Below are 16,331 nucleotides of genomic sequence, written 5' to 3' on the forward strand. Positions count from 1 at the left end.
GAGATATAAAATATTGAATATTAATCATATGTTGTAGTTTACAAAATATAAAATTAATAATAATCACATTATAAGATGTAAAATATAAAATTTATATGCGTACGTGTGTATGTGGCAATTACAATGCAATGACATAAAAAGATGAAGTCTATCCTTAATCGACTTTTAATTGATGGCAATCGGCTTCTCATTCTTATTGCTCAGATTTTCAAAAACGTATTCATTATCTTTCAATATTTCATCGATTTCGAAACTTTGACGAATAGCGTACGTCATTCATTCTCGCATATCTGAATGATGTATAGCTCTGTATGTAAGAATGGTCAACAGATCGGCAAATTTCGGAATCGTATCTCGCATGCTTTTTAAAAACTTAGTGAGCTTTTTTTTATGCGTAGAACATAAAAAGATCACAAATTAGCACGACATAGACTTTAAGAATTCCGTAAAAAGAAAAGGAGGAACGATAGGGAGAGTAGTATGACACATAATATTAAAAAAAAAACGCGAGCGGATACGATATGATGGCAGACTTTCTTTTGGATATATACTATAAGATAAGCGAGACGACGAATCACATGAATCACACACATATACACAACACAGATTTGAATTAACAACACATGCTTTGCGTATGTGATGCATTCCTTTTTATAACCTCTACATCTATTAAACAAAAGAAGAAAGAATAAAAGAACATAGGGCTATTTTCTTCGGAGGACTTAAGAGTGCGCAAAAAATGCTGCCATAAAATACTTTTCCGTCTAATTTGTTTTTTTGATCCTTAGTCGTATAATCCATTTTCCTATAATCGTGCAAACGTAATTGGAGAAATAATGTATCTTCTTTACATTATAAAAATGTTTTATAAAAAATAATATATACACACAAAATCGCTGGATATTCTTTTCGTTATTATAGTCATTTCGATTGAAAAGGTCAATCCAACAAATATTATATATATTTCGAAATACAACTCTCGAGAAATTAATGATTGTAAATTAAAGAAATTTTATCAAATTACACTGCAGGAAAAAATGAATGATGAAATTTCCTCAACGAATTTTATAATGACTTTTGATTGGATTTTTAATATATATATTTGAAGGACTTACAAAAATATCCAAAATAGAAAAGTTTTTTTTTTTTTTAATTGTCCATAATCTCGATTATATGATCCATCTCGAACTGCTGAATATATATACATCAAAAACATTTCTAGTTAAAGATAAAGTCATGAAAATTGATTTTTCTTGCCCAATTAAGATCGTACAAATTACAACATAATTTTCCAAAATCTTATCATATGCCATTCGTAACTGTAGCAAAATTTAAAAATTCCTCGACTCTTATTTTACAAATACTTGAGTAATTCTCTTGTAGTAATCGAGAAATGATCTCTGATAAAAGCAAATATATTCTTAACTGCAGTTACGCGTGATTTCTGATCATCGATCGCGAAATTGACCTTCGTCTCACTTCATCTTGAATCTTTCTTCATTTTTCTCATGGCTTCGTCACCTTTCTTATCGTGCTTAAAACGTTCTCTTCTCTCATTTACGATTTATAACGGCTCCACGTAAAATTCTTCTTGTTTATGCGTAATTTATTTCATTTCTACAATCTGTTACTATTCTAATGTAGTTAACTATTTTGTAATAAAACAACTGATGCAAGTCTTTTTTTTTCTTTTTTTTTTTAATTGAATTAAATTTAGCTTAAGTAATCATTTTTTCGGACCATTTTACCATGTTTTATCATTTGTATTTTTTAGCTTATTGATTTATCACTATTTCTTTCCATGTGCTTTGTTTTAAAAATTTTTAAATATTTTTTAAATTTAAATAATGTGTATAGTAAAAGAATGCAGAGGGTCATGAATTGACCAATTAGAAATATTCTCAAGAAAAAAAGATTAAGGTCGAACCGTGATTGATAAATTTATTTATTTCTTATCGATTATTATTTACAGTTTAAGATTTTTCATACGTTTTTCAACCTTATTTAAATGATTTATTTAAATGATTATGTTAAGCGTCAGTATAAACATTAAAAAAATAATTACTGCAGTAAATAGCTGTTAAATTTATTTGCACAATTTCAATTTTCTTAAATATGTTATGAGATTTTTTTTATATGTTAGAAATTGTATGTATTTTATATTGTTATCTTTTTTAAAAAAATATTAAAATAATATCTAAAATAGTGAAATTTAAATTTAAAACGATAAAAAGATGAAGAAGGTATTCAACATTTTGTTCTTTTCTTTCTGAATTCATCGAGATAAACTGACCGATCTGGCTCGATATACAAAAGCCGTTACGCCAAATATTCCCCATAGTTACATAAAGCAAAATTCGTTGGAAAAAAGAAAGGAACGCAGTGAGAAAGAAAGAGCAAAAGAATGGGTCGGCTGCGTCGCGACGATCGAAGTAAAGCCAGCTAAGGCTTTTCTTCCTTTCTTTCAGGATATTCAGTGGAGACGCGAAACAATTAAAGAGGAGACGACGACGACGACGAGTGTTTGCCTAAAAAGAGAATTTTCGGAAGAGGATGCTCGGCAGTTGGGGCTGGAAAGAAGAATTGGAGTTGGGAGTGGGTACGACAGCCACGTTGCAAGAGAAACAGAGAAGAGAGAGCCCAGACTCGACGCATCCTGTTCCTGACAGCCGGGTGCTGAGGTATGCACCCAGCCGGTGTCACCACCCTCCCAACTCGCCACATTTCAGGACGCAGCCTCCTCTCGACTGTACGGACTGTGAGTCCCATCTCTCTCTCTCTTTTATGTTTTCTAAATTCCATTCAATACCACTACTTTTGTTTCGAAAAATTTAAATCTACATGCATAATGTTTATCTGTGTTATTTGATAAATTCTTTTTTAACGATAAATGACATTAACGATAATAATACACGTGTAAATATTTAGAGCAGCGTGAGGTGGCCAAAATGCTAACTGCTCACCCTGAGATGCACGAGAAGCGGGACAGCCTCGGTGGCGGACAATATGGAGCGGGCGGGGGTGGTGGCGGCGCTTCGATTGAAGAGAAATCTATTCCGGAACAACCACCCCCGCCTCCTGTACCGCCGCAACGAGATCCGTCAGATCCTACCATCAGCGCTAAAAAGCTCCCGAAGAAACGAAAGTTCGATCCATCCGAACTCGAGGAGATGGACAAGACTAGCAATGTTACCAGTAACATCACCAGTAACATGATTAACATACGCGCACCGGCGATGTCACTTGGCAGCCAGCCGGTAACTTTAGGTCAACAATCGAGCTTACCAACTATTATCAATCGGCAATCACCGCATGAGTCCGATTGTTATCAGGTATATTATCGATAAAATACATATTTCAGTACATATTTGTTGAAATTTTCATGTCTTTGGAAAATTTGACAAAAATATTAATCTTGCAAATAATATTTAAACATTACATGAAAAAATTTGATTTTCACAAAAATTTCATTATAAAATTTGATACAATATGGCCTCCTCAAAATTATAATGCGCTTTTAGCGCGAAATAATTTTGTGCCATGTTTTTTTTCTTTTTTTTTTTTTTTTTTTTTTTTTTTGATAAGAAGATATTAGCATAAAGATATTAGCATTATTTAATATATCGGATTTGATAAATTTCAAAATCTGCATTCAAGTTTGTATCTCTATACAAAGTTTGTTATTATATTATATATATAAAAACTAAAAAATTAATCCTATGAAATTAATTCTAGAAAAAAATTTATTATAAATACAAATATGCACATAATTTATTCCTAAATAATATAAATATATGTGTAACGTTTCTCTGTAATATTGTGTTTTAGGTAGCCACAGCTCATTCGGTAATAGCGTTACCTCCTCAAAGCATGGCGGTAGATTACTCTCTTCGCGAGGAACCTTTACGGTCTCGTCCTCGATTTGCTATTGATCTCAGTGAGTGGCGCGAACATAGAGTGTTAGCTTTAAGGGATTCATATTATTATCCGGGTGTTATACGTAATGTTGTTCACGGTGAGATTTTCATCGAGTTCGATGGCGAGAGGAAGTTGGTGCGTTACAGTGACGTTCTAGGCGGAAGACGATATGACGTGATAGGTGATGCAAGCCCGTCTTTGGGACAGGTGACTTTGGATACAAAGGTTTGCATCAGATGTCCGATCGCGAACAATCACGTAGACGCGACTAAGGTGTTTGTAAAGGGGACAGTGTGCAAGATATTAACGAAGCCTAATCGTTTTGTTGTGAAAATATCGCGGGAGGACGATCAGAGTGAAAGTTATGTTGTGAAACGCGCGGACCTGCGGCTAGTACAACCTCCCTGGGCCGACGAGTTGGAGGAAGGTCTGGAAGATTGCGATCTTTCGAGGGTTGAGACGATTGGTAATAAATCATATTTATGAAAGAGAGATATATTTTATATATATTGTGTAATAGTATTTCTCGAAAGATATCGTTTACTTTGAAAATTTATCACAGAACATGGATATCGCAATACCACGGAAGCTCCAACAGCAGTGCCAATCCATCATGCTTCTCATCACGCGTCGCATATGCCAACTCATAACGACACGAGTTATTATAGAACGACCGGTACCAGCCCTCTCATGACTTTAGGCACTTCTGCACATTCTGCCACGGCGTTAAGCAACGGCAGCCGGCCGTACGACGATTTAGAAAGCGAAGATGACTTAGATAGGGAAGACATTACATTTCCCTCGGATGCAGGTTAATATAGCGTAAAGTTTTTATTTTCGTTCAAAGTATTGTTTAGTAATTGCTACATATCGCATGCGAGGCAAAAGATTTACTTTGCTATAACAAATAGATTAAAGTATCATTAAAGTATAATTCGATACATTCTTTTCGAGAGAAATGCTTCTTATATTCTAAAGAAAAATCTAAGGCTTTTATCAAGAGAATCTTAGTCAAAACAATAGTAATACAAATATATTCAACTGACAGATGCAAAATTGTCAGGAAGCAGCAAAAGAAGCAGTATGCAGAGCCGAGGAAGTACCAGTAGCCTAGTTGAACAACGTAGTATAACGCCTCGTTCTCAGGCAGCCACACCCAGGTATTAATCAAATATATTAATTTTCAACAAATGTGAAATTATTAATACGTTAATAATAAAACTTTGAATAAATAATAATGCATAAGCTTATTCTTTTTTTTGTTAACAGATCTCAGGCGGCAACGCCACATAGGTATAAAAAGGGTGATGTAGTGGTTACACCAAGTGGAATTAGAAAGAAATTTAATGGGAAACAATGGCGCAGGCTCTGCAGTAAGAAAGAATGTAACAAAGAGAGTCAACGAAGAGGATATTGTTCCCGGCATCTTAGCTTAAAAGGATCTGGCCTTAGAGGTCCGACAAATACATTTCCTGGGTATGAATGTTTGCTTGCGTTATATTTGCAATGGTATTGCTTAAATATAAAGATTCTCTTTTTCGTTTATAATTACGATTCTGTTTTTAATTTACAGTGGTAAAATGGATGGCGAAGAGACATCAAGAGATTCCGATACCTCGCCACATTATGGTGACAGAAGAATAGCTGGTAGATTCGATCAAGATGAAACTGAAGCTGCTAATATGCTCGGTACACATGCTATATAATCAAAATATTTTAAATCTTTCTTTTATATTTTTATCCTGCATTTATATTATATAGCAGCATATTTTTTTATAGCAGAGCGCTTTGTCATATAATATAAATTGAATACAAGATAGAACTTATTACAGTTTTCTTTCGAGCAAGATAATCTAAAATAATGTATAAAATAAATTCCTAAATAAAAGTAAGTAAATAATCGTTTCTGCTTTCGTTGCAGTATCTTTAGGAAGTTCTAGATCGGCTACGCCAGCTTTCTCGTCACCAACGGGCCAGTCTTCTATATCTCCGTGTATAAACCAGTCGCCGGTGCCACCGTTAGGACTCAATCAGAACAATGTATTTATGCCTATTTCGAGTCCAGCTCATCATGCAGCTCCGCTGATTTCGCCCGGCGCTAAATGGAAGCATTCGCCCACGCAATCGAACTTTTTGGTTCAATATCCGCAACAAGTGATAAAACCCGAGCCGAATCGAGTGGTCAGATCGAATCGAGCAGCTCCCGTCCCTGCCAGTATAGGAACGAGCGTGATAAGAATCTCTCCGGTGAACCGTGGCATGCAACCCGGACAGAATCTTGCTCTGTCATGGTCAGAACAGAGTCCACCGCCGACAAGACATCCCTCGGTCGTGACATCAACAATCGCTCAACAGCAGCAACAAAGTATAATCTTACAGCATGCGTTAACGTCAAGCGCCAACGATTTTCATGCCAATCACGCCGAGATGCCCGAACAAAGTCCGCAGTTGATGAAACATTCACCGCATTCGCCCCATATGCCTCTATCCGCCACTCCTATGCCGCAAAATTTGACGCTCATACACAATAAACCGCTAGAGCAGCCGGTCGATTACGCGCAACCTCCGCCCCAGGGCCCGCCAATCTATGTAATGCAGCATGAGAAAAAGTATCTTGTGATAAAGAACAGCATGGACATGTCAGCGTCGGCGGGTGCGCACATGAGCAACCAGGATGACAAGTATCGGCAGAGCTTGATGAACCATTTAGGTCAATTATCAACATCGACGTTACATCAAGTTCAATGTCAACAGCCAACTCCTCAATCACCTGCTGTTTCATCCGTCCACATTGATAAACTATCTGTTTTACAACCTGTAAGTTTACGATATAAATGGGATTGCTAAGTAAGTGATTTATAGATAAACGAATTGGAGTCGATCGAGATCTACATCGCATGAATCATTTATTGTCATTAGATGAATAAAGTGGGCGCGCATACGACTGTGCATATGGACATGCAGAGAAGCCAACCGCCACCTACGAGTGCTGTAATGACTACCTCTACCACCGAGACATCTATTAATCCATCTACTCCGACAAGTGTCTTCCAGCATGTAATTGTTCAGCCCTTGCAGATTCCAAAGACGCAAGCCGCTAGAGAGGAGAATGCGAAAAACAATGGTATCCTCTGTAAGTTTCTTATGTCATTTTTTTAAATTCTATTTTTATATATATGCAATCTTTTATAAATAATTTAAAGCATTGTATTTTCTGTGAAGTTGAAACGTTATTATTTTTGTTTTTAGTTTATTTTATTACTTTACAATCGTTTTCCCAATGAACTGAAAACTGTCATAATATAAAATTACTGTCATAATATAAAATCGATAGTAGCAAAAGCAAGTTTGACTAAACGGTAAGGCTTTCGCAGATGGCAGCCATGAAGTTCCTCCTGCATACCAGCCCCATACCCCATCATTACTGAACAATGCAACACACAGCTGGAAGCTTAAAAAAGGTTTGAGTTTTGATTGATAATTGAAATGAATATCGAGTTTATGAAATTGTTGTAAGTTGCAACTTATCAGTGGTACATGATATAGTGCAACAAGATACATCTATTATAAGCAAATGTTATTACAAGTATTGATATTTTATTACATGTGTTTTTAATGTTTTTTTTTTAATTTTTATATTTTTAAATGTAATGTATTATATTAAATTTTTATTATATTAAATTTTCTTTTTGTTTTATTCCTTTAAATATGCACTAAGAGATAAGATTACAAGAAAATTTGTTTTCTACATACACAAGTATTATGACATCATTATTCACACATATTACAGACAATATTGTTTCAACAGATATTTTTAATTTTGTAGTGTTTTATTTTCATGTACTATTTCATGTACTGCAGTGTTAATCTTGCAACAGACGCAATTAACTAACAAACTTTATACTCAATTTTTTAACTTTTTATCTCATTTAACATACATGACAAAATACATTTTCAATGATTTCAAACTTTAATGCTGGGGAAGAATATCCATAAATATTGGATTGTTAGAAAAGAATATGCAGATTTTTTTTTTAATTCAAGTATAATATTTTCATATATATACAACTTTATATATACATATATCGCCTTTTTTTAGAGCTTTTTATTATATTTGTTGCATAATTTGAACATTTACTTGTGAACAAATATAATTGTACAATACATTGTCTCAATAATCATCTACATTTAGTAGAATCTTTTCTTGATCTATTTTCAATTACTACCTATTTTTTATCTTCATCTCCTGTAAACTGCAATTTTTTCTTTCATCCCTTTTTTTATTGATTATGTAGAGCGCAAAATAGTGCGCGACAATATTTTCATTTTTGCGTGTATGCCATTAAGATAAGAAGGATAATTGACAAATTTCACGGATAGCCCCAAAGAGATTCGAGGATAAAGGATTTCTGTTGTATCGATAATTTGTTTAATCTTTTTGGAAAATCCAATATTTAATTCATTTTTAAATTATTTATTTTATTTTTAAATTACCATTCTATCGGACATATATTGTAATTCATTATATGTGTTTTATCCCATATATAAATGCAGTACATTAAATAAATCTCGAATAATCTTTAAAGTATAATATACTAATTTTTCCTTTATCATAAATACTTTATTGGTTAATGGCGATTCTCTCAATTTATCAGTTCTTTCTCCTAATTTATTTTCTTTTTTAAAGACATGGAGCAACAAACACATCTATGTACATACTATGCATATTGGCTGCTATTTCCATTTATCATCATTACTAACCACAATCATTACAACTAACTCATTAACTTCATTGCAGCTTTTTCCTGGCAGACGACAGTTGTGGAACCATCAGAGGTGAGCCCTCCTCCCTCCGCTCTCAGCCCGCCTCTGAGCGCTCCTCCGATTCCAATAAGTATGAGCACACCTGCTGAAGATGGTCCTGGTACTGGTTCAGATCCTATAACACCTGCCGAAGAAGAAGACGATGACGTTTTCGAAACGGAACCAATTCCAACCGCGGAAGTGGAAGCCAATGCTAATAAAAGACGTAGTCAATCTCTCAGTGCTTTGCAATCGCAGACTCCGCTGAAAGTAAATTTCCGAACCATTATTATAATTTAGAAATAGAATTTAGTAATGTACATTAAAAATAATAAAGAAACAAATATAAAATGATGTAATTGATATAACTTAAAAAATATATATTTATATACACTCAATTATATATATATATATATATATATATATATATATATATATATATATACATATATATATATACATATATGATAATGATTAAATGCTCTCTAGATTCTTAATAATATAATAATAATAATGTAATAAAAAATAATAGGAAAACTATATTCAATAAAATTTTTGTTATTTTTATTGATATTATGCACATTTAATTTTACAGGCTAAAGAGAGAATACGACGGCCCATGAACGCTTTTATGATTTTTTCAAAACGACATCGCGCTCTCGTACATCAACGTCATCCGAATCAAGATAATCGCACAGTGTCCAAGATATTAGGAGAGTGGTGGTATGCGTTGAAACAAGATGAGAAACAAAAATATCACGAACTTGCTTCGGAAGTGAAGGAAGCGCATTTTAAGGCGCATCCGGACTGGAAATGGTGTAGCAAGGACAGACGGAAATCATCAACGACCAGCTTCAAGGGAAACGAAATCGGAAGAACAAAATTAAATAGTACAGGGGAAGAAACGGATGCACTTCAGGGTTCCTCCTCAGATGATCCATTGGCGCTCACGTCTATCGACGAAGTGCCTACTCCGATCACTAATACATATAACGAAATTCCAAATAATATTGAGGTACGAAATCTCATAATATGTATCATAATATATAGTTATAAATAATGTAATAGTGAGCATATTTTGAAAGATTTTTTCTTTTTATTTATTTATTTGCTAAGAAAAAAATATCCATTAATAAAATTGTTAAACTGACAGATTATAAATCAGTCGCATACACAACATCGCATTTCGGAGATTCCTTTGCAAGTTGAAAATACCGAAGTCGACATGAAGCAAGATGACGATGCAAATGGATCAGATGACGATCAGATGGTGATTTGCGAAGATCCTCAACCAGAAATAGATTTAAAGTGTAAGGATAAATTAACAGACAGCGATAACGATGTGCAAGATAACGAGGACGTGGAAAAGAAGTGTTTTAATCAATCGCGATTCTCGCCTGTGAGCGGTCAAAAAAGAGAAGTAATCAACGTTAAACAGGAAATAACCTGCAGACCTAAACCGATAAAAGGTATTTTTCGAATTATATAAACTAATGTATGTGAAAATTATATATGTAAAAAGTTAATAATAGATTAATCTTGGAGATTAATAATAGGAGATTTAACAATATGAATCTTAATGTTTATGTAGCAAGGATACCCTCAACAGGTATAGAATCTACGACAAAGTATCATCATACTTCCATGGATAAAGGCGGTACTGTATCAGTTTTGTCAAGTACCTATCCTTATCACAGTCCTGTCAATCCAACAGGAGTATCAGGGTTTCAACCTACCGGTGGTGCTTTTATAACTATGCCAATATCGCCAAAAGTTATTAAGCCAGAACCGGTAAAGAGCGAACAACAGTACAGCACTCAGTATAGCGTGAATAATCTTGTAAGCATCCACACTGAAAACGGACGGAACGTGCCTAAATTTACAGCAGCTCCGGTATTACATACCGTAAGTATCAGACAAGCGGACAGCCATTTTTAGTCATTAGAGATTCTATAAATATCGCATGACTGAATTGTTATGCGTGTACATACAGATTGAGAGTAACAATAATTCCTTGCATCGAATATTATCAAATATTCGGAATAAATATAAATATAATTTACAAAAAGTTTAAAACTTTACAGACACATTACTAGAAATTGACTTTAGAAATTTAAACAAGAATAATAAAAATATTATGGATTTATTTTTATCTCCTTCCTTCACATTTCTCGTGCTCTTTTTTTTTTTTATTCTTTACATATGTTATATTTTCATACACTTATATATGTATACAAATTATTTTGTACATTTTTATTTTTTTTATTGAACAATATCAAAATTACTTTATTTTAGTGTAATAGTTGGTTTAAGAAAGTAGTGGTGCCTATATCTTTTCTGAATAAATATCGAAAGATCTTCAAAGATCTTAAAGATCTTCAAAGACTTGAAGATGAAGTAACAAGTTTAACAATACTAACAGATTGGATCGAAACCAATGATGGCGCTGTTGAAACAACAGCAGCCGTTGCAGTCTTTAGGCACTACTCTTCGTCCCCTTACTTCAACTATTCCTCATCAACCACCGTTCACTCTAACATTGCTCGATAACGATTTGGTGGCTGTTTCCAAACCGCAGCAGGGATCGCAGCAGTACCTTAATCCGACACCATCACACTCCAGCATGTACGGTGGATTTCAAATACCCATCTCTGGTGAGTAAATAAATTGTTATCACATGCTCTTTTCCAAAGTGTCTGATAATAAATAAGTGACAAATATGTAATCTGTTTATAGATGCCAGTAGCCGTAACAACTCTATACCCATGCAAAATTTAGTTCCCAATAACAAGATGGAGATTCAAAGCGTGATTGTGAGCAAATCTTATCCCGTCTCGACAAATTCCACTACGTCAACTTATGGTCGAGGGACTGGCCATTCTATTGCTCGCCTCGCCGGGTCTGAGAACAATAATCTCAATGATAATCAACAAACTATTACGAATCACGCTCAGTTTTATGGTAACATCTTTATTTGTATGAATTTATTTCATAGATATGCAAATACTTTTACGCGCTTTTGCGCGATCACATGCAGCACTTTCATCATTGCTTCTTCTTTCTTGTTACAGTCAGTAACATAAAAACAGAAGATAACAAGGAAACCATAAACATTGTTCTTCCCGCGACGAATGAGAAACACAAGCAACCATCGACGCCTCACACGCCGCACACGCCGCATACATCTCAAAGTAATCACGGAAGCAGTGAACTGCAATCGAATAAATCATATACGTTCGACGAAGGCCAAAGTAATGATATGGGACCAAATAAAGGCCCATTCATGCTTGCTCCAACTCCGGCACAACTCGGTCGAGCACCACTACAAAGGAGACAATCGATGGGTAAATAATAATTCTCATAACTTGTAATTTTCATACAAAAGAGCAGTAAATGTATTAATACTATAGACATACAAGAGATTTCAAGATAACACAAGTTAACATTACAAAATATTCTTTTATATAATGACATTTTCTTTAACTAATTAAGAATTAAAAATTTCCTTAATGAAAAGTTTGAATTTTGTATCTATGTGTAATCATAAATTGAAATTATATTGCGACAAAGAAAACAAGACTTTGAAATCCTTTTTTTTACAATTTGAATCATGAAATCAAATGGAAAGAATAAGATCCAAAAATCAATTAAAAAATATAGTTTTGCTATTTATTGTTTTTCTTTAGAAAAAAATTTTAAATGAGCTAAAAAATCTATAGTTAAAAACAAACAAGTTTTGATATTCTGATAGTTTTTAAACATACATTTTATATATTTTGATGAATTTTTATTAAGTTCTCGTTTCTATTTCTTTTCTTCTATTTATTTCATTTTGGCAGCAATGCCTTCCGCATCCACTACAGGAGACCATGGGCCAATGACAACGTCTCAACATTGCGATAATCGGCCACAAACCAATATATCTCAAACAACAGAGCAAAATATAGCAGAGTCTCATATTTCTCCTTCTCCTTCTTCTAAAAAAGGCTCCTTTTTTAAGAAAAACGTAGAGGATGGTATGGACAGGTACATATTTTTAATCACTATATTATATTAACTGTTATATTAATTGGAAGTTCTGCATCAGATTAAACTTGATAATATGCATAATTCTTCAACAGAGTTCTTGAACAAGTAAACTTTCAAGAAAAGTTCTCATCGTTGCCAGAATTCAAACCGGAGGATATACAGAGTCCGAGTGCGATCAATATGAACAATCCAGGTTCATCTGGCCATACTAGTGTCGCTTCCGGATTACATTCACAAACATCTATGCAGATGCCAAATTATCGAAAGAAATCTGCACAATCTGGACCTCATAGGCCCACAAGTAATAATTACGCTAAATCGTTCTATATTATTTTGATCGGATTTGTATATGATATTACTGTATATCTCAATTTTTCCCTCCTCGAACAGTGAATGAGGATGAAATCGACTCGGACACATCGATATCAGCCACTCCAAAGTCTACTTCAAGCGTCAAATTAACCGGTAACACATTTTTTGGCCCGGATTTCAATGTCGATGCTTATAGAGCTAACAATGATTTATTGGACGTCGATGCTACTTCTCCGCGAACGCCAAAAACTCCGGGAGGCGGTGCCGGAAGTACTGTAGGAATCGGTAGAAGCGAGAACGAGCGTGGTCATAGAAAGACATTGGAGCAACGGAGAAATCTGGTCATGCAGTTGTTTCAAGAACATGGTTACTTTCCATCCACGCAAGCCACTTCCACGTTTCAAGCCAAGCATGCAGATATATTTCCTACTAAAACGAGCTTGCAACTAAAGATTCGAGAGGTTAGGCAGAAATTGAAGGCCAATTCGACGCCGAGTGCTAATAATCTCGTCAGTCCATCGCCAATCTCTGAATCCTCACCTGTTGTAACTGGTAAATATAAAAAATTTCAGCTGTTTTTCTCTTATTTATTATAAATTGATTTGTGTGTGTGTGTACAATGCAATTGTATATTTTTCCGATGCTTGTTTAGGTCCAACTGCTCCTCCAACATCGATGGGAGCTCCACATTCACTGCCCGTAAGCAGTAGTAGTGGTAGCTAGCACCCACGTGCCAACTGTGATACTATGCATCCCCTTACTCCACAACACGAATACATTATTATCCTTTGAAGAGCTAAATATTTACTAGACAAGTCGTTAGTGTCGTGCACACTCTCTCTTCAGAACTTGTAAAGTACTGCAAAAGGCTTTAGTGCAATTTTAGATTTTCAAGTCTGCTGCAGGCTTGATTTAATGAGCATGCCGAGACGTGATTGATATACAAGTGATTTTATATATAATACTGAGGTACATATATATATATATATATATATATATATATATATATATATATATGTATTACTGTTCATATAATAATTTATGATTATTTGTCAATTGCTCTCTTAGGATAGTGTATATTCGGATACTCGTGTTCAATCGTTCAATTTATTAAATAAGAAAGCAAAGAGAATTGCAAATGTTCAATAATTAATAGTTTGCAATATTTCGAGACATTTTATGATTTAGTAATAAATTTGGCTTTACGAATCTAAAAATAATATACTAGTGCGAAATAGACACACAAACGTGTTAAATTTATCCGATCTTCGAGACAAGAATTTTATTCTTTGGAACGGAAAAAGACAATACTGCACTATAATACAAATCCGAGAATTACAAAGAAAACGAAAATAATGAGAAATATATGTGATATTGTATTTTATTATATTTGAAAATTGTAATTCGCATTTCACTGTGAAACTTTTAAACCTGTGTAATTGATGTTTGTATATCAATACGTCTAGCATGATTCAAAAAAGGCCTAAGCCATTGTTAAGTATTGTTGAAATATGAAATAAAATTCATAAGGAAGGAGAAGTGAAGAGTGAGAAAGAGAGAGAGAGAGAGAGAAAATTGTAATTGGAAGCATTATGGAATATAGAATTAATGGAACATTATAAAATAAAATCAGAGTTTATATACTTTAGTTATACTTTACATATATATATATTTACATATATGTATGTACGCATGTATGTATATGTATATATTATATAGGTCGAAAAACTCTCTCTATAGAATGAAAAAACTGCGATAAACTGCACAAAATTTATGTAATAGATCATTCATCAGAGAGATGTTTATTTCACGTGTAAATATAAAATGATGTCTTGAGAGAAAAAATATCTAAACAGTTGTGAAATGTCTACAATTCTCTATCTGAAGAACTGTAAGAGCACTGTATTCTTGAACCATATATATATATATATATTATAATACAAGAGATAAAAATCGTGCCATTGTGCGGCGACAAAACAAAGGGAATGCATGCGCTATAATTCCCTAATTAGCGAAAGAATGATTGTTAGATAATTCTTGATATAAATAATATGTAATATGTTTTCAATATTATTGAAAGTACTTATACTACTGTTTTTTTAGAATTTTACTGAAATTCAACGCGTTATTTCATATTTTATAAGTATTTTAAAAACGGTCTTTTTCTTTATTTCTTTTTTTTTAATTTTTATTTTCTTTTTTGGCCCTAGATATAAGCGCTTTTATAAGGCAGGTCATATTTTTTTTTCCTTTTTTTTTGGCCGTGACAAATACCCATTTTATTATTATTTTTATTGCACGCATCAAGTACTTAAAACATATATTATATGAAGAGAGGAGAAAATGTATTCGTTATAGAATATGAAATATCGGTATAAATTTTTAGTATGACAATTATACAATTATTAACAGTAGCAATATACTAAGAATGAATTCGCGTGCATTTTTATGAAAATATAAACATTTATACTGTTTATAAATTTGTACATTATGTTAAATGGGATCGTTGGAATGTTGTTATATATATTTTAAATTGATTTATATATTTTCTTTATTATACATAAAAAATATAGTATATTGCATCAATTTTAACACCTTTTTTTAGTAATCCAACGTTTCCCTCTTTTTTTATATTAAATCTTCGAGAATTATCGTGTTGAATTTCAGCAAAGATTGTTGAATTTGGCTGTAAAATAGATTATGTAATTAGTAATATAAAAAAAGCGCACTTTGACAGGTCTCGATAAGTCTCGCGCCACGGCACGTATACTGTAGTTAGAATACGAGATACATGTCTATTCTACATATTTTGTAAATAGAATACATATAATGTGCTAACTTTATATATAAATATGTATATTTATTTATATATAAACGTAGCATGTATAAAGAAGATGATAGAATATATGCTATTGTAATTTGTAGAATTATAATTATACACAAAAAAGCGCAGGCGGAATTAAGTTTAGAATAATTGCAGATTATGGGCCTTTATCTGTAGTGGACTCTTGTGCTCGGGACGGTCCTCCCACCCTTCTCCAAAGTTAATCCTTTCCTACAAAGTGTTAGGATATATTATTGTTTGTATATAATACAATTATATTATCATCCTCTTATCTCTCGTCTCTTGATTTATTATTTTTTATCAAACGTTAAGTGCACTAGTGGCAAACGGTAGTATAAGAAGAGGGACACTTAAAGCCTGGGTTGATCCTGTTTTGTAATATTTTCGTCAAATTTCTAATTATTTAATCTCTTAAGTGTCTATT

General features: G+C 33.3%; 1 protein-coding gene across 10 annotated transcripts in view; it reads left to right on the forward strand.

The window, feature by feature from the left end:
• Positions 1-14,027, forward strand: part of LOC105251195 (putative transcription factor capicua) — a 41,277-nt gene extending 27,250 nt beyond the window's left edge. For 8 of the 10 annotated variants that reach the window (XM_011257786.3, XM_025406888.1, XM_025406889.1 and 5 more), the window contains 21 exons: positions 2,469-2,758; positions 2,934-3,332; positions 3,829-4,384; positions 4,481-4,729; positions 4,967-5,078; positions 5,188-5,394; positions 5,492-5,607; positions 5,840-6,735; positions 6,838-7,051; positions 7,293-7,379; positions 8,717-8,991; positions 9,317-9,736; positions 9,875-10,190; positions 10,313-10,626; positions 11,144-11,375; positions 11,458-11,682; positions 11,793-12,065; positions 12,561-12,747; positions 12,843-13,051; positions 13,141-13,614; positions 13,715-14,027. In XM_011257786.3, coding sequence (XP_011256088.1) covers positions 2,684-2,758; positions 2,934-3,332; positions 3,829-4,384; positions 4,481-4,729; positions 4,967-5,078; positions 5,188-5,394; positions 5,492-5,607; positions 5,840-6,735; positions 6,838-7,051; positions 7,293-7,379; positions 8,717-8,991; positions 9,317-9,736; positions 9,875-10,190; positions 10,313-10,626; positions 11,144-11,375; positions 11,458-11,682; positions 11,793-12,065; positions 12,561-12,747; positions 12,843-13,051; positions 13,141-13,614; positions 13,715-13,785 — 5,907 coding nt within the window. In that variant the 5' untranslated portion in view covers positions 2,469-2,683 and the 3' untranslated portion in view covers positions 13,786-14,027. Of the gene's footprint in view, positions 1-2,468; positions 2,759-2,928; positions 3,333-3,828; positions 4,385-4,480; positions 4,730-4,966; positions 5,079-5,187; positions 5,395-5,491; positions 5,608-5,839; positions 6,736-6,837; positions 7,052-7,292; positions 7,380-8,716; positions 8,992-9,316; positions 9,737-9,874; positions 10,191-10,312; positions 10,627-11,143; positions 11,376-11,457; positions 11,683-11,792; positions 12,066-12,560; positions 12,748-12,842; positions 13,052-13,140; positions 13,615-13,714 lie in introns of all 10 variants that reach the window. The other 2 variants (XM_011257792.3, XM_025406894.1) reach the window with 2 other exon arrangements.
• The last annotated feature ends 2,304 nt before the right edge of the window (positions 14,028-16,331 follow it).

Source organism: Camponotus floridanus, unplaced genomic scaffold (genome assembly GCF_003227725.1).
Source record: "Camponotus floridanus strain SB8 unplaced genomic scaffold, Cflo_v7.5 scaffold16, whole genome shotgun sequence".
Taxonomy (NCBI): domain Eukaryota; kingdom Metazoa; phylum Arthropoda; class Insecta; order Hymenoptera; family Formicidae; genus Camponotus; species Camponotus floridanus.